Source organism: Dicentrarchus labrax, unplaced genomic scaffold (assembly GCF_905237075.1).
Source record: "Dicentrarchus labrax unplaced genomic scaffold, dlabrax2021, whole genome shotgun sequence".
NCBI lineage: Eukaryota > Metazoa > Chordata > Actinopteri > Moronidae > Dicentrarchus > Dicentrarchus labrax.
The window spans coordinates 21599241-21621950 of NW_026136709.1; the positions used below are offsets into that span (position 1 = coordinate 21599241).

At 49.4% G+C, this 22710-nt stretch overlaps 1 protein-coding gene and 1 long non-coding RNA gene across 51 annotated transcripts; both read right to left on the reverse strand.

The window, feature by feature from the left end:
• Positions 1-10: 10 nt before the first annotated feature.
• LOC127369398 (uncharacterized) lies at positions 11-22665 on the reverse strand. 50 transcript variants are annotated; one of them, XM_051410734.1, is made up of 18 exons: positions 21902-22665; positions 21772-21818; positions 21560-21705; positions 20988-21455; positions 20638-20748; positions 17191-17382; positions 5722-5790; positions 1875-1913; positions 1659-1796; positions 1473-1628; positions 1257-1334; positions 1032-1226; positions 915-1001; positions 807-884; positions 465-689; positions 405-434; positions 163-374; positions 11-95 (listed from the first exon to the last, which is right to left on the reverse strand). In XM_051410734.1, exons 1-17 carry the CDS (start codon positions 21916-21918, stop codon positions 177-179), a joined length of 2274 nt encoding a protein of 757 aa, XP_051266694.1. In that variant the 5' UTR covers positions 21919-22665; the 3' UTR covers positions 11-95; positions 163-176. The 50 variants fall into 50 exon arrangements, with proteins under 50 accessions (XP_051266694.1, XP_051266688.1, XP_051266668.1 ...); XM_051410728.1 differs by having other exon boundaries at positions 465-728; XM_051410708.1 differs by having other exon boundaries at positions 465-1001; positions 20988-21080; positions 21120-21455.
• LOC127369416 (uncharacterized) lies at positions 13729-14089 on the reverse strand. The gene is made up of 3 exons (XR_007886070.1): positions 14072-14089; positions 13942-13988; positions 13729-13875 (listed from the first exon to the last, which is right to left on the reverse strand). It is a non-coding gene; the product is annotated as an uncharacterized LOC127369416 (long non-coding RNA).
• Positions 22666-22710: the final 45 nt, after the last annotated feature.

Here is a 22710-nt window from a genome sequence, read left to right on the forward strand (position 1 = left end):
CAAAAACATGGCAGAATACAAGGTTCGTTTATTTTAAATTTCACAAGTCAATACAAAGGCTCAGTTGTGTCGTCAATGCTTCAGTGTTGTAGTTCCTAAGGAAGAGAAATATATTCAGTGTTTGAAAACTTGACTCATCAATGGCTGAGTGAAAGTACATACTTGGGCTGCTGAGGTTAAGGCTGCTTGGGTGGGTATCCAGGCTGCTGGGGCACCTGGGGCTGCTGGGGCACCTGGGGCTGCTGGGGCAGTTGTGGTCTCCATGGTTGGTAGAAAAGCTTTTTCATAACTTGTGGCTTGATCTTGACCTGGTACAAAGGCCCCATGAGCGGGTAAATAGGCACCTGGGGCAGGTAGCTAGGCACCTGGGGCACCTGGGGCAACTTGGGCCGGTAGCGAGGCACCTGGGGCAACTTGGGCCGGTAGCTAGGCACCTGGGGCACCTGGGGCTGGTAGCTAGGCACCTGGGGTTGCTGGGGCAACTTGGGCTGCTGGGGCAACTTGGGCTGGTAGCTAGGCACCTGGGGCAACTTGGGCTGGTAGCTAGGCACCTGGGGCTGCTGGGGCAACTTGGGCTGGTAGCTAGGCACCTGGGGCACCTGGGGCTGGTAGCTAGGCACCTGGGGCACCTGGGGCTGGTAGCTAGGCACCTGGGGCACCTGGGGCACCTGGGGCTGGTAGCTAGGCACCTGGGGCACCTGGGGCACCTGGGGCTGGTAGCTAGGCACCTGGGGCACCTGGGGCACCTGGGGCTGGTAGCTAGGCACCTGGGGCACCTGGGGCAACTTGGGCTGGTAGCTAGGCACCTGGGGCACCTGGGGCAACTTGGGCTGGTAGCTAGGCACCTGGGGCACCTGGGGCAACTTGGGCTGGTAGCTAGGCACCTGGGGCAACTTGGGCCGGTAGCTAGGCACCTGGGGCACCTGGGGCAACTTGGGCTGGTAGCTAGGCACCTGGGGCACCTGGGGCAACTTGGGCTGGTAGCTAGGCACCTGGGGCACCTGGGGCAACTTGGGCTGGTAGCTAGGCACCTGGGGCAACTTGGGCTGGTAGCTAGGCACCTGGGGCACCTGGGGCAACTTGGGCTGGTAGCTAGGCACCTGGGGCACCTGGGGCAACTTGGGCTGGTAGCTAGGCACCTGGGGCACCTGGGGCAACTTGGGCTGGTAGCTAGGCACCTGGGGCACCTGGGGCAACTTGGGCTGGTAGCTAGGCACCTGGGGCACCTGGGGCACCTTGGGCTGGTAGCTAGGCACCTGGGGCACCTTGGGCTGGTAGCTAGGCACCTGGGGCACCTGGGGCACCTTGGGCTGGTAGCTAGGCACCTGGGGCACCTGGGGCACCTTGGGCTGGTAGCTAGGCACCTGGGGCACCTGGGGCACCTTGGGCTGGTAGCTAGGCACCTGGGGCACCTGGGGCAACTTGGGCTGGTAGCTAGGCACCTGGGGCAACTTGGGCTGGTAGCTAGGCACCTGGGGCAACTTGGGCTGGTAGCTAGGCACCTGGGGCACCTGGGGCAACTTGGGCTGGTAGCTAGGCACCTGGGGCACCTGGGGCAACTTGGGCTGGTAGCTAGGCACCTGGGGCACCTGGGGCAACTTGGGCTGGTAGCTAGGCACCTGGGGCACCTGGGGCAACTTGGGCTGGTAGCTAGGCACCTGGGGCAACTTGGGCTGGTAGCTAGGCACCTGGGGCACCTGGGGCAACTTGGGCTGGTAGCTAGGCACCTGGGGCAACTTGGGCTGGTAGCTAGGCACCTGGGGCACCTGGGGCAACTTGGGCTGGTAACTAGGCACCTGGGGCACCTGGGGCACCTTGGGCTGGTAACTAGGCACCTGGGGCACCTGGGGCACCTTGGGCTGGTAGCTAGGCACCTGGGGCTGCTGGGGCACCTGGGTCTGGTAACTAGGCACCTGGGGCACCTTGGGCTGGTAACTAGGCACCTGGGGCACCTGGGGCTGCTGGGGCAACTTGGGCTGGTGGCTAGGCACCTGAGGCTGGTAGCTAGGCACCTGGGGCACCTGGGGCTGCTGGGGCACCTGGGGCTGCTGGGGTAGATATTTAGGCTGCTGTGGTATCTGCGGCTGCTGGTAGGTCAGCCCTTGAGGCTGCTGGGGCAGATAAGACTCTGCTACCTGGATGGTTTAAGGAGAACTGAATGAAACCTTGAATTCTGATTTGGTTCCTGTGATTCAGCTTCAGGCTGTAACTAACGGTCAGTTGTGTTAAAGCTACTTGCCTCATTTGTATCTGATGTTGAACCACCAGCAGCTGGTCCAGTGCTCCATGAAGAGTCGTCTCCAGTGTTTAAGCTATCTGAATCTGGTCGATAGCCTTCAACTGGCACGTTACCTCCATACTTCCCAGCAGATCCAGTTCTGTAAGCTGCCAAGCAAATGTTTTAGACCATGCTTACAGCCAATGTGAGTTTCACTATTCGACTAGACTTACCATCTGCCTGATGCCTTCCAACAGCTAGCAAGGACAACAGTAACCATCTATGCAAGACATCCCCGAGTTAGTGTATGCTTTAATAATCAGTTGAACAAACAAAGAATAAAACACAACCTTTAAAACTCACCTTAAGAGAAAGCCCATGGCTCCGATGAAGCAGCAAACTCTGTTCAATCAGCTCCTACCAAACCACACAACTGAGCTAAACAGAAAACAGTAACTCACTGAGGTGACTGGAACTCTTTCTAGGTCGTCCACTCTTACCTTGCTGATTACCTGGACACAGGTGTGAGTAGTTGAAGGTGGGTGTGGCTAATAAAAAGGCAGGAGAGGTCAGAATAAACTCACATCAGCAAAATTCTGTGAAATCTGTTTATATAATATGAATCCCCAGATGGGAAATTCATTCAGCGACATCAGGACATAAATAGGTACAGATAAATAGAAGAAAGCAAATAATAAACAATTCAAGATATATACAATTAAAATAGAAGTAAAAATAGTAGCTGGAAGAGGGCAATTCAACTTTGTGAATAGTAGCAGCAAAGTCAGCAAGTCTAGTATAATAATAATAATAATAATAATAATACATATTATTTATTAGTGCTTTTCTAGATACTCAAAGACACTGTACATAAAAGCAGCAAAACAACATCAAATAGTAAAACATTAAAAACACATCGGACTAAGCTAAACATTAAAAGCAATTTTAAAAAGGTGAGTTTTTGTCATTGATTTGAATGCTGGAGGGTCGGTGTTATGCAGATGATACGCAGTTATATCTATCGATCAAGCCCGATGAAATTAATCAATTATCTAAATTACAAACATGTCTTAAGGACATAAAATCCTGGATGAGCTGTAATTTTCTGATGTTAAACTCAGAAAAAAACAAAATTCTTGTTCTTGGCCCCAAAAACCTTAGAGACTCACTGTCTAAAGATATAGTTACTCTAGATGGCATTACCTTGGCCTCTAGCACCACTGTCAGGAATCTTGGAGTTATCTTTGATCAGGATTTGTCTTTTAACTCCCACATAAAGCAGACCTCTAGGACTGCCTTCTTTCATTTACGTAATATTAGAAAAATTAGACACATACTATCACAGACAGATGCAGAAAAACTAATCCATGCATTTGTTACTTCAAGGCTGGATTACTGCAACTCTTTATTATCAGGTTGCCACAATAAGTACATTAAAACGCTCCAATTAATTCAGAACGCTGCAGCACGAGTACTGACAGGAACTAGAAAAAGAGATCACATCTCTCCTGTACTAGCTTCTCTGCACTGGCTCCCTGTAAAATATAGAATAGAATTTAAAATCCTCCTCCTCACCTATAAAGCTCTTCATGGTCAGGCCCCTTCATATCTTAAAGAGCTCATAGTACCCTATTACCCCACTAGAACACTACGTTCTCTGAATGCTGGGCTACTTGTGGTTCCTATAGTCTCTAAAAGTAGAACAGGAGCCAGAGCCTTCAGTTACCAAGCTTCTCTCCTGTGGAACCAGCTTCCAGTTGTGGTTCGGGAGGCAGACACCCTCTCCACATTCAAGAGTAGGCTTAAGACATTCCTCTTCGATAAAGCTTATAGTTAGGGCTGGATCAGGTGAGTCCTGAACCATCCCTTAGTTGTGCTGCTATAGGCCTAGACTATCAGGGGATTTCCCATGGTGCACTGAGCTCCTCTCTTTCTGCACTCATTCATGTTCCATTAATGCATGTTACTAACTTCACTTCTTCCTCGGAGTTCTTGTGCTTTCTCGTCTCGCAGGTTCTTATCGATCCTTGTGGAGCCTCCTGCCATGGTCCTGCTAGATTGCCATTGCCAATACTGTTGTTGCTGTGCACCTGTCTGTCTGATCGAGGCAGACGACCACTCACCTAGAGCCGAAGGATCTGTCCTAGGTTTCTGCCTTTTTACAGGCAGTTTTTCCCTTGCCCTTGTCGCCAAGTGCTTGCTCATGGTGGTACTGTTGGGTCTCTGTTAATGTTTTAAAGAGTTCGGTCTAGACCTGCTCTATTTGAAAAGTGTCCTGAGATAACTTCTGTTATGAATTGGCGCTATACAAATAAAATTGAATTGAATATTAGTTTTTACATTTCTCAAACTCACGAAGATGCAGCACACTGAATACGGGGGGAGGGGGTACAGGTCACACTGCTGATACGACGACGCCAACGAATAACCAGTGGTATCGGAGGGGCGGCAGATTGAGAGAACTGGACTACAGAGGGGTAATTTCGATAAGTTGACTCATCCACTCACTCTGTATGAGCCCAAACTTTAACTCGTCACCATGTTACTTGCACCGATTGCTTTTCAGCAATTAAAGTGTGTTTAATTTACAGCAGGTAAGAAACCAGATTAAGAGTAACTTTGTCCATGTGAGTGTTTTAATACACATCTTGTTCTTAAATAGAAATTAGCATGAACGTGTCCCATGAACTGACCACTGAGTAATTACTGAGCAGAGAATACAAAGTTTACAGTTCTACAAGAAAAAGACCAGAAACATCAAAACATGGCAGAATACAAGGTTCGTTTATTTTAAATTTGACAAGTCAATACAAAGGCTCAGTTGTGTCGTCAATGCTTCAGTGTTGTAGTTCCTAAGGAAGAGAAATATATTCAGTGTTTGAAAACTTGACTCATCAATGGCTGAGTGAAAGTACATACTTGGGCTGCTGAGGTTAAGGCTGCTTGGGTGGGTATCCAGGCTGCTGGGGCACCTGGGGCTGCTGGGGCACCTGGGGCTGCTGGGGCACCTGGGGCTGGTAGCTAGGCAGCTGGGGCAGCTGGGGCAACTTGAGCAAGTAGCTAAGCACCTGGGGCCGCTGGAGCTGCTGGGGCTGCTGGGGCACCTGGGGCACCTGGGGCTGCTGGGGCTGGTAGCTAGGTAGCTGGGGCTGCTGGGGCACCTGGGGCTGCTGGGGCTGGTAGCTAGGCACCTGGGGCAACTTGAGCAAGTAGCTAGGCACCTGGGGCCGCTGGAGCTGCTGGGGCTGCTGGGGCTGCTGGGGCACGCTGCTAGGCACCTGGGGCACCTGGGGCACGCTGCTAGGCACCTGGGGCACCTGGGGCACCTGGGGCACGCTGCTAGGCACCTGGGGCACGCTGCTAGGCACCTGGGGCTGGTAGCTAGGCACCTGGGGCAACTTGGGCAACTTGAGCAACTTGAGCAACTTGAGCAAGTAGCTAGGCACCTGGGGCCGCTGGAGCTGCTGGGGCTGCTGGGGCATCTGGGGATGGTAGCTAGGCACCTGGGGCTGCTGGGGCACCTGGGGCTGGTAGCTAGGCACCTGGGGCCCCCGGGGCTGGTAGCTAGGCACCTGGGGCTGCTGGGGCAACTTGGGCTGGTAGCTAGGCACCTGGGGCTGCTGGGGCAACTTGGGCTGGTAGCTAGGCACCTGGGGCTGCTGGGGCAACTTGGGCTGGTAGCTAGGCACCTGGGGCCGCTGGGGCAACTTGGGCTGGTAGCTAGGCACCTGGGGCCGCTGGGGCAACTTGGGCTGGTAGCTAGGCACCTGGGGCCGCTGGGGCAACTTGGGCTGGTAGCTAGGCACCTGGGGCCGCTGGGGCAACTTGGGCTGGTAGCTAGGCACCTGGGACCGCTGGGGCAACTTGGGCTGGTAGCTAGGCACCTGGGGCCGCTGGGGCAACTTGGGCTGGTAGCTAGGCACCTGGGGCCGCTGGGGCAACTTGGGCTGGTAGCTAGGCACCTGGGGCCGCTGGGGCAACTTGGGCTGGTAGCTAGGCACCTGGGGCCGCTGGAGCAACTTGGGCTGGTAGCTAGGCACCTGGGGCCGCTGGAGCTGCTGGGGCAGCTGGGGCAACTGGGGCAACTGGGGCAACTGGGGTTGGTAGCTGGACCGCTGGTGCCGCTGGTGCAACTTGGACTGGTAGCTAGGCACCTGGGGCAACTTGGGCTGGTAGCTAGGCACCTGGGGCAACTTGGGCTGGTAGCTAGGCACCTGGGGCAACTTGGGCTGCTTGGGTAGATATTTAGGCTGCTGTGGTATCTGCGGCTGCTGGTAGGTCAGCCCTCGAGGCTGCTGGGGCAGATAAGACTCTGCTACCTGGATGGTTTAAGGAGAACTGAATGAAACCTTGAATTCTGATTTGGTTCCTGTGATTCAGCTTCAGGCTGTAACTAACGGTCAGTTGTGTTAAAGCTACTTGCCTCATTTGTATCTGATGTTGAACCACCAGCAGCTGGTCCAGTGCTCCACGAAGAGTCGTCTCCAGTGTTTAAGCTATCTGAATCTGGTCGATAGCCTTCAACTGGCACGTTACCTCCATACTTCCCAGCAGATCCAGTTCTGTAAGCTGCCAAGCAAATGTTTTAGGCCATGCTTACAGCCAATGTGAGTTTCACTATTCGACTAGACTTACCATCTGCCTGATGCCTTCCAACAGCTAGCAAGGACAACAGTAACCATCTATGCAAGACATCCCCGAGTTAGTGTATGCTTTAATAATCAGTTGAACAAACAAAGAATAAAACACAACCTTTAAAACTCACCTTAAGAGAAAGCCCATGGCTCCGATGAAGCAGCAAACTCTGTTCAATCAGCTCCTACCAAACCACACAACTGAGCTAAACAGAAAACAGTAACTCACTGAGGTGACTGGAACTCTTTCTAGGTTGTCCACTCTTACCTTGCTGATTACCTGGACACAGGTGTGAGTAGTTGAAGGTGGGTGTGGCTAATAAAAAGGCAGGAGAGGTCAGAATAAACTCACATCAGCAAAATTCTGTGAAATCTGTTTATATAATATGAATCCCCAGATGGGAAATTCATTCAGCGACATCAGGACATAAATAGGTACAGATAAATAGAAGAAAGCAAATAATAAACAATTCAAGATATATACAATTAAAATAGAAGTAAAAATAGTAGCTGGAAGAGGGCAATTCAACTTTGTGAATAGTAGCAGCAAAGTCAGCAAGTCTAGTATAATAATAATAATAATAATAATACATATTATTTATTAGCGCTTTTCTAGATACTCAAAGACACTGTACATAAAAGCAGCAAAACAACATCAAATAGTAAAACATTAAAAACACATTGGACTAAGCTAAACATTAAAAGCGATTTTAAAAAGGTGAGTTTTTGTCATTGATTTGAACGCTGGAGGGTCGGTGCAGTCGCGGATGTGTTTGAGGAGAGAATTCCAGAGGGAGGGGGCAGCTACAGAGAAGGCTTTGTTGCCCCAGGTTCGGTGCTTGGTCCTGGGTGGTGGAGTCAGGAGGTTTGAATCGGATGAGCGGAGGCTACGGGATGGATTGTGGCGGTGGAGCAGGTCAGTGATGTAGGAAGGGGCCTGGTTATGGAGTGCTTTGTGTGTGAGGAGGAGGAGGATTTTGAATTGAATTCATTATGGGACCAGGAGCCAGTGGAGGTTCTGGAGGACAGGGGTGATGTGGTCATGGGTGCAGGTGTGGGTGAGCAGACGAGCAGCAGAGTTCTGGATGTACTGGAGTTTATTTAAGGTTTTGGATGGTGTGCCGTAGAGGATGCTGTTGCAGTAGTCGATTCTGGAGGTGATGAAGGTGTGGATGAGGGTTTCTGCAGCAGAGAAGTAGAGTGATAGGCGGAGTCGGCCGGTGTTTTTTTGGTGAAAGAAGGCAGTTCTGGTGATTTGGTTTATGTGGTGTTCAAAGGATAGGTTATTGTCAAAGATGACTCCGAGGTTGCGACTGTGAGGGGATGGAGACAGGGTGGAGGTGTCGACAGTGAGGGAGAAACTGTGAACGGTTTTAGTAATGGATTTGGGGCCGATGATGATCATGTCTGTTTTGTCGCAGTTAAGTTCGAGGAAGTTGGTGTGCATCCAGGATTTAATGTCAGTGAGGCAGTTGGAGAGAGTGGAGTGAGTGGCGGAGGTGATGGATTTGGTGGAGATGTAAAGCTGGACGTCATCGGCATAGCAGTGAAAGTTGAGACCATGGTGGCAAATGATGTTGCCAAGGGGAAGCAGGTAGAGTATGAAGAGGAGAGGACCAAGCACCCAGCCCTGGGGGACGCCTTGGGACAGCGGGGCAGTGGAGGAGGTGCAGTTGTTGATGTGGATGAACTGTTGTCTGTCGGTGAGATAAGATTGGAGCCAGGACAGGGCGGTGCCGGTGAAATGGTTCAAACAGGTCATTTGAGCAGAGGTGGGTTTTGAGTTGTTTGGCGACAGTGCGCTCCAGTATTTTTTACAGAAAGGGGAGATTGGAAATGGGCCGGAAGTTTGACATGACGTCGGGGTTGAGTCCAGGTTTTTTGAGGATGGGGGTGACAGCAGCCAGTTTGAGTGAATGGGGGATTGAGCCAGAACTGAGAGAGGAGTTGATGATTTCTGTGACGAGTGTGGAGATAGCTGGTAAACAGTCCTTGATGAGGTGGGATGGGATGGGGTCCAGGACACATGTAGATGTTTTCATCCCTGTCAAGATATAGTATGAGGTGAAATGTAGTAATATATTGTATAGTAAAACAAACTATACAATATCAATAAAAAAGGCCCTGCTTACCGAAATGCTTGTTTTTCCACCCTATGCTAAATTGTTCTGGAACCGGGCGATTGGATCGTGTAAAGGATCTGAGAAGAAGGAACTGGAGAGCCCGCAGGTGGAACGGACCATAGTGGGCGGCAGTAGTTCAGTGTGTAGGGACTTGGCTTGGGTCCCACAGACCACAGTATTGAGTGTGGACTAGTAGCTGCAGAGTTGCCAGTTTTCACCTCCTGTGCTCTCCTGAGGTGCCCTTGAGCAAGGCACCTAACCCCTAGGCTGCCCACTGCTCCTAATGTATATAGGATGGGTCAAATGCAGAGGCCAAGTTTAATTTTATCTATGTCACAGTGCTGTAAATATGACCAAAAAAATAAATAAAAAATCCTCACCACGTGGACGGCAGTACAGATTGCAGAGAGGGCAACTTGGATCCACGCTAGCCACTGCAGAAGGGCCCAAGAGCCAACATAAAGCATGCATCAACATCAGTAAGTGAGCTGACGCTTTCCCCTTCCTTGTGTTTGCGAGGGAGAGAGGGGTATGGATATCTCTAGGCAGGGGTGCCGCCAGGAATTTTGGGCCCCATGACAAAAAAATCAAATTGGGCCCCCTCTGCGCAGCTGTTGTCACCACATCTCTAGGACCTAACTGTCCCATCAAAAGCTTTACATAACTCTTATTAAAGGCTTGCAACTGTTTTGCTTCTTGTAGTTCAATACTAGTTTATTTGAGGATTTTCAGTCAGGATTTAGAGTTCATCATAGCACAGAGACAGCTCTGGTTAAAGTTAATAATGACCTTCTGATTGCTTCTGACTGTACTTGTATTATTAGATCTTCCACAAGTTCCACAAGGTTCTGTACTTGGACCAATATTATTTACTTTATATATGCTCCCTTTAGGCAACATTATTAGAAATCACTCCATTAACTTTCACTGTTATGCAGATGATACACAGTTATATCTATCGATCAAGCCCGATGAAATTAATCAATTATCTAAATTACAAACATGTCTTAAGGACATAAAATCCTGGATGAGCTGTAATTTTCTGATGTTAAACTCAGAAAAAAACGAAATTCTTGTTCTTGGCCCCAAAAACCTTAGAGACTCACTGTCTAAAGATATAGTTACTCTAGATGGCATTACCTTGGCCTCTAGCACCACTGTCAGGAATCTTGGAGTTATCTTTGATCAGGATTTGTCTTTTAACTCCCACATAAAGCAGACCTCTAGGACTGCCTTCTTTCATTTACGTAATATTAGAAAAATTAGACACATACTATCACAGACAGATGCAGAAAAACTAATCCATGCATTTGTTACTTCAAGGCTGGATTACTGCAACTCTTTATTATCAGGTTGCCCCAATAAGTCCATTAAAACGCTCCAATTAATTCAGAACGCTGCAGCACGAGTACTGACAGGAACTAGAAAAAGAGATCACATCTCTCCTGTACTAGCTTCTCTGCACTGGCTCCCTATAAAATGTAGAATAGAATTTAAAATCCTCCTCCTCACCTATAAAGCTCTTCATGGTCAGGCCCCTTCATATCTTAAAGAGCTCATAGTACCCCATTACCCCACTAGAACACTACGTTCTCTGAATGCTGGGCTACTTGTGGTTCCTATAGTCTCTAAAAGTAGAACAGGAGCCAGAGCCTTCAGTTACCAAGCTTCTCTCCTGTGGAACCAGCTTCCAGTTGTGGTTCGGGAGGCAGACACCCTCTCCACATTCAAGAGTAGGCTTAAGACATTCCTCTTTGATAAAGCTTATAGTTAGGGCTGGATCAGGTGAGTCCTGAACCATCCCTTAGTTATGCTGCTATAGGCCTAGACTATCGGGGGATTTCCCATGGTGCACTGAGCTCCTCTCTTTCTGCACTCATTCATGTTCCATTAATGCATGTTACTAACTTCACTTCTTCCTCGGAGTTCTTGTGCTTTCTCGTCTCGCAGGTTCTTATCGATCCTTGTGGAGCCTCCTGCCATGGTCCTGCTAGATTGCCATTGCCAATACTGTTGTTGCTGTGCACCTGTCTGTCTGATCGAGGCAGACGACCACTCACCTAGAGCCGAAGGATCTTTCCTAGGTTTCTGCCTTTTAACAGGCAGTTTTTCCTTGCCCTTGTCGCCAAGTGCTTGCTCATGGTGGTACTGTTGGGTCTCTGTTAATGTTTTAAAGAGTTCGGTCTAGACCTGCTCTATTTGAAAAGTGTCCTGGGATAACTTCTGTTATGAATTGGCGCTATACAAACAAAATTTAATTGAATATTAGTTTTTACATTTCTCAAACTCATGAAGATGCAGCACACTGAATACGGGGGGAGGGGGTACAGGTCACACTGCTGATACGACGACACCAACGAATAACCAGTGGTATCGGAGGGGCGGCAGATTGAGAGAACTGGACTGCAGAGGGGTAATTTCGATAAGTCGACTCATCCACTCACTCTGTATGATCCCAAACTTTAACTCGTCACCATGTTACTTGCACCGATTGCTTTTCAGCAATTAAAGTGTGTTTAATTTACAGCAGGTAAGAAACCAGATTAAGAGTAACTTTGTCCATGTGAGTGTTTTAATACACATCTTGTTCTTAAATAGAAATTAGCATGAACGTGTCCCATGAACTGACCACTGAGTAATTACTGAGCAGAGAATACAAAGTTTACAGTTCTACAAGAAAAAGACCAGAAATATCAAAAACATGACAGAATACAAGGTTCGTTTATTTAAAATTTGACAAGTCAATACAAAGGCTCAGTTGTGTCGTCAATGCTTCAGTGTTGTAGTTCAATGGCTGAGTGAAAGTACATACTTGGGCTGCTGAGGTTAAGGCTGCTTGGGTGGGTATCCAGGCTGCTGGGGCACCTGGGGCAGGTAGCTAGGCACCTGGGGCAGGTAGCTAGGCACCTGGGGCAACTTGGGCAACTTCAGCAACTTGAGCAACTTGAGCAAGTAGCTAGGCACCTGGGGCCGCTGGAGCTGCTGGGGCTGCTGGGGCACCTGGGGCTGATAGCTAGGCAGCTGGGGCAACTTGAGCAAGTAGCTAGGCACCTGGGGCCCCCGGGGCTGCTGGGGCAACTTGGGCTGGTAGTTAGGCACCTGTGGCCGCTGGAGCTGCTGGGGCACCTGGGGCTGCTGGGGCTGGTAGCTAGGCACCTGGGGCCGTTGGAGCTGCCGGGCCTGCCGGGGCTGGTAGCTAGGCACCTGGGGCCGCTGGAGCTGCTGGAGCTGGTAGCTAGGCACCTGGGGCTGCCGGGGCTGGTAGCTAGGCACCTGGGGCTGCCGGGGCTGGTAGCTAGGCACCTGGGGCTGCCGGGGCTGGTAGCTAGGCACCTGGGGCCGCTGGGGCAACTTGAGCTGGTAGCTAGGCACCTGGGGCCGCTGGGGCAACTTGAGCAGGTAGCTAGGCACCTGGGGCCACTGGGGCTGCTGAGGCACCTGGGGCTGCTGGGGCACCTGGGGCTGCTGGGGCACCTGGGGCTGCTGGGGCACCTGGGGCACCTGGGGCTGCTGAGGCACCTGGGGCTCCTGAGGCTGCTGGGGCTCCTGAGGCTGCTGGGGCACCTGGGGCTGCTGGGGCACCTGGGGCACCTGGGGCTGCTGGGGCACCTGGGGCACCTGGGGCTGCTGGGGCTGCTGAGGCTGCTGGGGCACCTGGGGCTGCTGAGGCTGCTGGGGCTGCTGGGGCACCTGGGGCTGCTGAGGCTGCTGGGGCACCTGGGGCTGCTGAGGCTGCTGAGGCTGCTGGGGCACCTGGGGCTGCTGAGGCACCTGGGGCTGCTGAGGCACCTGGGGCTGCTGAGGCACCTGGGGCTGCTGGGGCTGCTGAGGCAGCTGAGGCACCTGGGGCTGCTGGGGCTGCTGGGGCTGCTGAGGCACCTGGGGCACCTGGGGCTGCTGAGGCACCTGGGGCACCTGGGGCTGCTGAGGCACCTGGGGCACCTGGGGCTGCTGAGGCACCTGGGGCACCTGGGGCTGCTGAGGCACCTGGGGCTGCTGAGGCACCTGGGGCTGCTGGGGCTGCTGAGGCAGCTGAGGCACCTGGGGCTGCTGGGGCTGCTGGGGCTGCTGAGGCTGCTGGGGCACCTGGGGCTGCTGAGGCACCTGGGGCACCTGGGGCTGCTGAGGCACCTGGGGCACCTGGGGCTGCTGAGGCACCTGGGGCACCTGGGGCTGCTGAGGCACCTGGGGCACCTGGGGCTGCTGAGGCACCTGGGGCACCTGGGGCACCTGGGGCTGCTGGGGCTGCTGAGGCACCTGGGGCTGCTGAGGCACCTGGGGCACCTGGGGCTGCTGAGGCACCTGCGGCTGGTAGCTAGGCAGCTGGGGCAACTTGGGCAACTTGAGCAACTTGAGCAACTTGAGCAAGTAGCTAGGCACCTGGGGCCGCTGGGGCTGCTGGGGCTGCTGGGGCACCTGGGGCTGCTGAGGCACCTGGGGCTGCTGAGGCACCTGGGGCTGCTGAGGCACCTGGGGCTGCTGAGGCACCTGGGGCTGCTGAGGCACCTGGGGCTGTTGAGGCAACTTGGACTGGTAGCTAGGCACCTGGGGCTGCTGGGGCTGCTTGGGTAGATATTTAGGCTGCTGTGGTATCTGCGGCTGCTGGTAGGTCAGCCCTCGTGGCTGCTGGGGCAGATAAGACTCTGCTACCTGGATGGTTTAAGGAGAACTGAATGAAACCTTGAATTCTGATTTGGTTCCAGTGATTCAGTTTCAGGCTGTAACTAACGGTCAGTTGTGTTAAAGCTACTTGCCTCATTTGTATTTGATGTTGAACCACCAGCAGCTGGTCCAGTGCTCCACGAAGAGTCGTCTCCAGTGTTTAAGCTATCTGAATCTGGTCGATAGCCTTCAACTGGCACGTTACCTCCATACTTCCCAGCAGATCCAGTTCTGTAAGCTGCCAAGCAAATGTTTTAGACCATGCTTACAGCCAATGTGAGTTTCACTATTCGACTAGACTTACCATCTGCCTGATGCCTTCCAACAGCTAGCAAGGACAACAGTAACCATCTATGCAAGACATCCCCGAGTTAGTGTATGCTTTAATAATCAGTTGAACAAACAAAGAATAAAACACAACCTTTAAAACTCACCTTAAGAGAAAGCCCATGGCTCTGATGAAGCAGCAAACTCTGTTCAATCAGCTCCTACCAAACCACACAACTGAGCTAAACAGAAAACAGTAACTCACTGAGGTGACTGGAACTCTTTCTAGGTTGTCCACTCTTACCTTGCTGATTACCTGGACACAGGTGTGAGTAGTTGAAGGTGGGTGTGGCTAATAAAAAGGCAGGAGAGGTCAGAATAAACTCACATCAGCAAAATTCTGTGAAATCTGTTTATATAATATGAATCCCAAGATGGGAAATTCATTCAGCGACATCAGGACATAAATAGGTACAGATAAATAGAAGAAAGCAAATAATAAACAATTCAAGATATATACAATTAAAATAGAAGTAAAAATAGTAGCTGGAAGAGGGCAATTCAACTTTGTGAATAGTAGCAGCAAAGTCAGCAAGTCTAGTATAATAATAATAATAATAATAATAATAATAATAATACATATTATTTATTCGTGCTTTTCTAGATACTCAAAGACACTGTACATAAAAGCAGCAAAACAACATCAAATAGTAAAACATTAAAAACACATCGGACTAAGCTAAACATTAAAAGCAATTTTAAAAAGGTGAGTTTTTGTCATTGATTTGAACGCTGGAGGGTCGGTGTTATGCAGATGATACGCAGTTATATCTATCGATCAAGCCCGATGAAATTAATCAATTATCTAAATTACAAACATGTCTTAAGGACATAAAATCCTGGATGAGCTGTAATTTTCTGATGTCAAACTCAGAAAAAAACAAAATTCTTGTTCTTGGCCCCAAAAACCTTAGAGACTCATTGTCTAAAGATATAGTTACTCTAGATGGCATTACCTTGGCCTCTAGCACCACTGTCAGGAATCTTGGAGTTATCTTTGATCAGGATTTGTCTTTTAACTCCCACATAAAGCAGACCTCTAGGACTGCCTTCTTTCATTTACGTAATATTACAAAAATTAGACACATACTATCACAGACAGATGCAGAAAAACTAATCCATGCATTTGTTACTTCAAGGCTGGATTACTGCAACTCTTTATTATCAGGTTGCCCCAATAAGTCCATTAAAACGCTCCAATTAATTCAGAACGCTGCAGCACGAGTACTGACAGGAACTAGAAAAAGAGATCACATCTCTCCTGTACTAGCTTCTCTGCACTGGCTCCCTGTAAAATATAGAATAGAATTTAAAATCCTCCTCCTCACCTATAAAGCTCTTCATGGTCAGGCCCCTTCATATCTTAAAGAGCTCATAGTACCCTATTACCCCACTAGAACACTACGTTCTCTGAATGCTGGGCTACTTGTGGTTCCTATAGTCTCTAAAAGTAGAACAGGAGCCAGAGCCTTCAGTTACCAAGCTTCTCTCCTGTGGAACCAGCTTCCAGTTGTGGTTCGGGAGGCAGACACCCTCTCCACATTCAAGAATAGGCTTAAGACATTCCTCTTTGATAAAGCTTATAGTTAGGGCTGGATCAGGTGAGTCCTGAACCATCCCTTAGTTATGCTGCTATAGGCCTAGACTATCGGGGGATTTCCCATGGTGCACTGAGCTCCTCTCTCTTTCTGCACTCATTCATGTTCCATTAATGCATGTTACTAACTTCACTTCTTCCCCGGAGTTCTTGTGCTTTCTCATCTCGCAAGTTCTTATCGATCCTGGTGGAGCCTCCTGCCATGGTCCTGCTAGATTGCCATTGCCAATACTGTTGTTGCTGTGCACCTGTCTGTCTGTCTCTCTTTCTCTCTCTCTCACGCCAACTGGTCGAGACAGACGACCACCCAACTAGAGCCGAAGGTGCTTGCTCATGGTGGTACTGTTGGGTCTCTGTAAATAATGTTATGAAGAGTTCGGTCTAGACCTGCTCTATTTGAAAAGTGTCCTGAGATAACTTCTGTTATGAATTGGCGCTATACAAATAAAATTGAATATTAGTTTTTACATTTCTCAAACTCACGAAGATGCAGCACACTGAATACGGGGGGAGGGGGTAAAGGTCACACTGCTGATACGACGACGCCAACGAATAACCAGTGGTATCGGAGGGGCGGAAGATTGAGAGAACTGGACTACAGAGGGGTAATTTCGATAAGTCGACTCATCCACTCACTCTGTATGAGCCCAAACTTTAACTCGTCACCATGTTACTTGCAACGATTGCTTTTTAGCAATTAAAGTGTGTTTAATTTACAGCAGGTAAGAAACCAGATTAAGAGTAACTTTGTCCATGTGAGTGTTTTAATACACATCTAGTTCTTAAATAGAAATTAGCATGAATGTGTCCCATGAACTGACCACTGAGTAATTACTGAGCAGAGAATACAAAGTTTACAGTTTTCTACAAGAAAAAGACCAGACACATCAAAACATGGCAGAATACAAGGTTCGTTTATTTTAAATTTGACAAGTCAATACAAAGGCTCAGTTGTGTCGTCAATGCTTCAGTGTTGTAGTTCCTAAGGAAGAGAAATATATTCAGTATTTGAAAACTTGACTCATCAATGGCTGAGTGAAAGTACATACTTGGGCTGCTGAGGTTAAGGCTGCTTGGGTGGGTATCCAGGCTGCTGGGGCGGGTATCCAGGCTGCTGGGGCGGGTATCCAGGCTGCTGGGGCGGGTATCCAGGCTGCTGGGGCGGGTATCCAGGCTGCTGGGGCACCTGGGGCTGCTGGGGCACCTGGGGCTGCTGGGGCACCTGGGGCTGCTGGGGCACCTGGGGCTGGTAGCTAGGCAGCTGGGGCAACTTGAGCAACTTGAGCAGCTGGGGCAACTTGAGCAAGTAGCTAGGCACCTGGGGCCGCTGGAGCTGCTGGGGCTGCTGGAGCTGCTGGGGCACCTGGGGCACCTGGGGCTGCTGGGGCCCCCCGGGGCTGCTGGGGCCCCCGGGGCTGCTGGGGCCCCCGGGGCTGCTGGGGCATGTAGCTAGGTACCTGGGGCAACTTGGGCAACTTGAGCAACTTGAGCAAGTTGAGCAAGTTGAGCAAGTAGCTAGGCACCTGGGGCCGATGGAGCTGCTGGGGCACCTGGGGCCCCCCGGGGCTGCTGGGGCTGGTAGCTAGGCACCTGGGGCCCACGGGGCTGCTGGGGCTGGTAGCTAGGCACCTGGGGCCCCCGGGGCTGCTGGGGCTGGTAGCTAGGCACCTGGGGCCCCCGGGGCTGGTAGCTAGGCACCTGGGGCCCCCGGGGCTGGTAGCTAGGCACCTGGGGCCCCCGGGGCTGCTGGGGCAACTTGAGCAAGTAGCTAGGCTGCTGGGGCACCTGGGGCTGCTGGGGCACCTGGGGCTGCTGGGGCACCTTGGGCTGCTGGGGCACCTTGGGCTGCTGGGGCACCTTGGGCTGCTGGGGCACCTTGGGCTGCTGGGGCAACTTGGGCTTGTAGCTGGACCGCTGGTGCCGCTGGTGCAACTTGGACTGGTAGCTAGGCACCTGGGGCAACTTGGGCTGGTAGCTAGGCTGCTGTGGTATCTGCGGCTGCTGGTAGGTCAGCCCTTGAGGCTGCTGGGGCAGATAAGACTCTGCTACCTGGATGGTTTAAGGAGAACTGAATGAAACCTTGAATTCTAATTTGGTTCCTGTGATTCAGCTTCAGGCTGTAACTAACGGTCAGTTGTGTTAAAGCTACTTGCCTCATTTGTATCTGATGTTGAACCACCAGCAGCTGGTCCAGTGCTCCACGAAGAGTCGTCTCCAGTGTTTAAGCTATCTGAATCTGGTCGATAGCCTTCAACTGGCACGTTACCTCCATACTTCCCAGCAGATCCAGTTCTGTAAGCTGCCAAGCAAATGTTTTAGACCATGCTTACAGCCAATGTGAGTTTCACTATTCGACTAGACTTACCATATGCCTGATGCCTTCCAACAGCTAGCAAGGACAACAGTAACCATCTATGCAAGACATCCCCGAGTTAGTGTATGCTTTAATAATCAGTTGAACAAACAAAGAATAAAACACAACCTTTAAAACTCACCTTAAGAGAAAGCCCATGGCTCCGATGAAGCAGCAAACTCTGTTCAATCAGCTCCTACCAAACCACACAACTGAGCTAAACAGAAAACAGTAACTCACTGAGGTGACTGGAACTCTTTCTAGGTTGTCCACTCTTACCTTGCTGATTACCTGGACACAGGTGTGAGTAGTTGAAGGTGGGTGTGGCTAATAAAAAGGCAGGAGAGGTCAGAATAAACTCACATCAGCAAAATTCTGTGAAATCTGTTTATATAATATGAATCCCCAGATGGGAAATTCATTCAGCGACATCAGGACATAAATAGGTACAGATAAATAGAAGAAAGCAAATAATAAACAATTCAAGATATATACAATTAAAATAGAAGTAAAAATAGTAGCTGGAAGAGGGCAATTCAACTTTGTGAATAGTAGCAGCAAAGTCAGCAAGTCTAGTATAATAATAATAATAATAATAATACATATTATTTATTAGTGCTTTTCTAGATACTCAAAGACACTGTACATAAAAGCAGCAAAACAACATCAAATAGTAAAACATTAAAAACACATTGGACTAAGCTAAACATTAAAAGCGATTTTAAAAAGGTGAGTTTTTGTCATTGATTTGAACCCTGGAGGGTCGGTGTTATGCAGATGATACGCAGTTATATCTATCGATCAAGCCCGATGAAATTAATCAATTATCTAAATTACAAACATGTCTTAAGGACATAAAATCCTGGATGAGCTGTAATTTTCTGATGTTAAACTCAGAAAAAAACAAAATTCTTGTTCTTGGCCCCAAAAACCTTAGAGACTCACTGTCATAAGATATAGTTACTCTAGATGGCATTAACTCAGGAATCTTGGAGTTATCTTTGATCAGGATTTGTCATTTAACTCCCACATAAAGCAGACCTCTAGGACTGCCTTCTTTAATTTACGTAATATTAGAAAAATTAGACACATACTATCACAGACAGATGCAGAAAAACTAATCCATGCATTTGTTACTTCAAGGCTGGATTACTGCAACTCTTTATTATCAGGTTGCCCCAATAAGTCCATTAAAACGCTCCAATTAATTCAGAACGCTGCAGCACGAGTACTGACAGGAACTAGAAAAAGAGATCACATCTCTCCTGTACTAGCTTCTCTGCATTGGCTCCCTGTAAAATGTAGAATAGAATTTAAAATCCTCCTCCTCACCTATAAAGCTCTTCATGGTCAGGCCCCTTCATATCTTAAAGAGCTCATAGTACCCTATTACCCCACTAGAACACTACGTTCTCTGAATGCTGGGCTACTTGTGGTTCCTATAGTCTCTAAAAGTAGAACAGGAGCCAGAGCCTTCAGTTACCAAGCTTCTCTCCTGTGGAACCAGCTTCCAGTTGTGGTTCGGGAGGCAGACACCCTCTCCACATTCAAGAGTAGGCTTAAGACATTCCTCTTTGATAAAGCTTATAGTTAGGGCTGGATCAGGTGAGTCCTGAACCATCCCTTAGTTATGCTGCTATAGGCCTAGACTATCAGGGGATTTCCCATGGTGCACTGAGCTCCTCTCTTTCTGCACTCATTCATGTTCCATTAATGCATGTTACTAACTTCACTTCTTCCTCGGAGTTCTTGTGCTTTCTCGTCTCGCAGGTTCTTATCGATCCTTGTGGAGCCTCCTGCCATGGTCCTGCTAGATTGCCATTGCCAATACTGTTGTTGCTGTGCACCTTTCTGTCTGATCGAGGCAGACGACCACTCACCTAGAGCCGAAGGATCCGTCCTAGGTTTCTGCCTTTTAACAGGCAGTTTTTCCTTGCCCTTGTCGCCAAGTGCTGCTCATGGTGGTACTGTTGGGTCTCTGTTAATGTTTTAAAGAGTTCGGTCTAGACCTGCTCTATTTGAAAAGTGTCCTGAGATAACTTCTGTTATGAATTGGCGCTATACAAATAAAATTGAATATTAGTTTTTACATTTCTCAAACTCACGAAGATGCAGCACACTGAATACGGGGGGAGGGGGTAAAGGTCACACTGCTGATACGACGACGCCAACGAATAACCAGTGGTATCGGAGGGGCGGCAGATTGAGAGAACTGGACTACAGAGGGGTAATTTCGATAAGTCGACTCATCCACTCACTCTGTATGAGCCCAAACTTTACCTCGTCACCATGTTACTTGCACCGATTGCTTTTTAGCAATTAAAGTGTGTTTAATTTACAGCAGGTAAGAAACCAGATTAAGAGTAACTTTGTCCATGTGAGTTTTTTAATACACATCTAGTTCTTAAATAGAAATTAGCATGTACGTGTCCCATGAACTGACCACAGAGTAATTACTGAGCAGAGAATAAAGTTTACAGTTTTCTACAAGAAAAAGACCAGAAATATCAAAAACATGACAGAATACAAGGTTCGTTTATTTTAAATTTGACAAGTCAATACAAAGGCTCAGTTGTGTCGTCAATGGTTCAGTGTTGTAGTTCCTAAGGAAGAGAAATATATTCAGTGTCTGAAAACTTGACTCATCAATGGCTGAGTGAAAGTACATACTTGGACTGCTGAGGTTAAGGCTGCTTGGGTGGGTATCCAGGCTGCTGGGGCACCTGGGGCTGCTGGGGCACCTGGGGCTGCTGGGGCACCTGGGGCTGCTGGGGCACCTGGGGCTGCTGGGGCACCTGGGGCTGCTGGGGCACCTGGGGCTGGTAGCTAGGCAGCTGGGGCAACTTTGGCAACTTGAGCAGCTGGGGCAACTTGAGCAAGTAGCTAGGCACCTGGGGCCGCGGGAGCTGCTGGGGCTGCTGGAGCTCCTGGGGCCCCCGGGCTGCTGGGGCCCCCGGGGCTGCTGGGGCACGTAGCTAGGCACCTGGGGCTGCTGGGGCACGTAGCTAGGCACCTGGGGCTGCTGGGGCACGTAGCTAGGCACCTGGGGCTGCTGGGGCACGTAGCTAGGCACCTGGGGCAACTTGGGCAACTTGAGCAAGTTGAGCAACTTGAGCAAGTAGCTAGGCACCTGGGGCCGATGGAGCTGCTGGGGCTGCTGGGGCACCTGGGGCCCCCGGGGCTGCTGGGGCTGGTAGCTAGGCACCTGGGGCCCCCGGGGCTGCTGGGGCTGGTAGCTAGGCACCCGGGGCCCCCGGGGCTGCTGGGGCTGGTAGCTAGGCACCTGGGGCTGCTGGGGCAACTTGAGCAAGTAGCTAGGCTGCTGGGGCACCTGGGGCTGCTGGGGCACCTGGGGCACCTTGGGCTGCTGGGGCAACTTGGGCTTGTAGCTGGACCGCTGGTGCCGCTGGTGCAACTTGGACTGGTAGCTAGGCACCTGGGGCACCTGGGGCTGCTGGGGTAGATATTTAGGCTGCTGTGGTATCTGCGGCTGCTGGTAGGTCAGCCCTTGAGGCTGCTGGGGCAGATAAGACTCTGCTACCTGGATGGTTTAAGGAGAACTGAATGAAACCTTGAATTCTGATTTGGTTCCTGTGATTCAGCTTCAGGCTGTAACTAACGGTCAGTTGTGTTAAAGCTACTTGCCTCATTTGTATCTGATGTTGAACCACCAGCAGCTGGTCCAGTGCTCCACGAAGAGTCGTCTCCAGTGTTTAAGCTATCTGAATCTGGTCGATAGCCTTCAACTGGCACGTTACCTCCATACTTCCCAGCAGATCCAGTTCTGTAAGCTGCCAAGCAAATGTTTTAGACCATGCTTACAGCCAATGTGAGTTTCACTATTCGACTAGACTTACCATATGCCTGATGCCTTCCAACAGCTAGCAAGGACAACAGTAACCATCTATGCAAGACATCCCCGAGTTAGTGTATGCTTTAATAATCAGTTGAACAAACAAAGAATAAAACACAACCTTTAAAACTCACCTTAAGAGAAAGCCCATGGCTCCGATGAAGCAGCAAACTCTGTTCAATCAGCTCCTACCAAACCACACAACTGAGCTAAACAGAAAACAGTAACTCACTGAGGTGACTGGAACTCTTTCTAGGTTGTCCACTCTTACCTTGCTGATTACCTGGACACAGGTGTGAGTAGTTGAAGGTGGGTGTGGCTAATAAAAAGGCAGGAGAGGTCAGAATAAACTCACATCAGCAGAATTCTGTGAATTTATGAAATGTGTTTATATAATATGAATATAATATATAAATATAGATAATTCAAGATACATACAACTAGAACAAGAAATAAAAATGGTAGCCGGAAGAGGGCAAGTAATTAGTGATTGATTGTTTAGTAGCAGCAAAGTCAGCAAGTCTAGTATGTAAACAGCATACAAGAGACTATTACATAATATGATTAAGTAATGATATGTAAATATAGCATGGGATAAAAGAATGGGAAGATATAGTATGAGGTGAAATGTAGTAATATATTGTATAGTAAAACAATAAACTATATAATACTGTATGTTAATAGTATAGTGCAATAAATTATACACGTAGTATAATATTTAAGAAAATATAAACTTTTTTTTTTAAATTATCTTTATAAATAAAAACAATGTAGATATTTTAAGTTTTTGTCAGTGTTTTTTTTTTTTTTCGTGTGTGTCCCTTTAAGAACTACATTTCCTATCAGCAACCACGTTACACAACGCGAACGCTACTTCCTGGAACGAAATTCCAAAATAAGAACACGTTCGAATGTCGTTCGCTATCTCCGCCACGGATTAGAA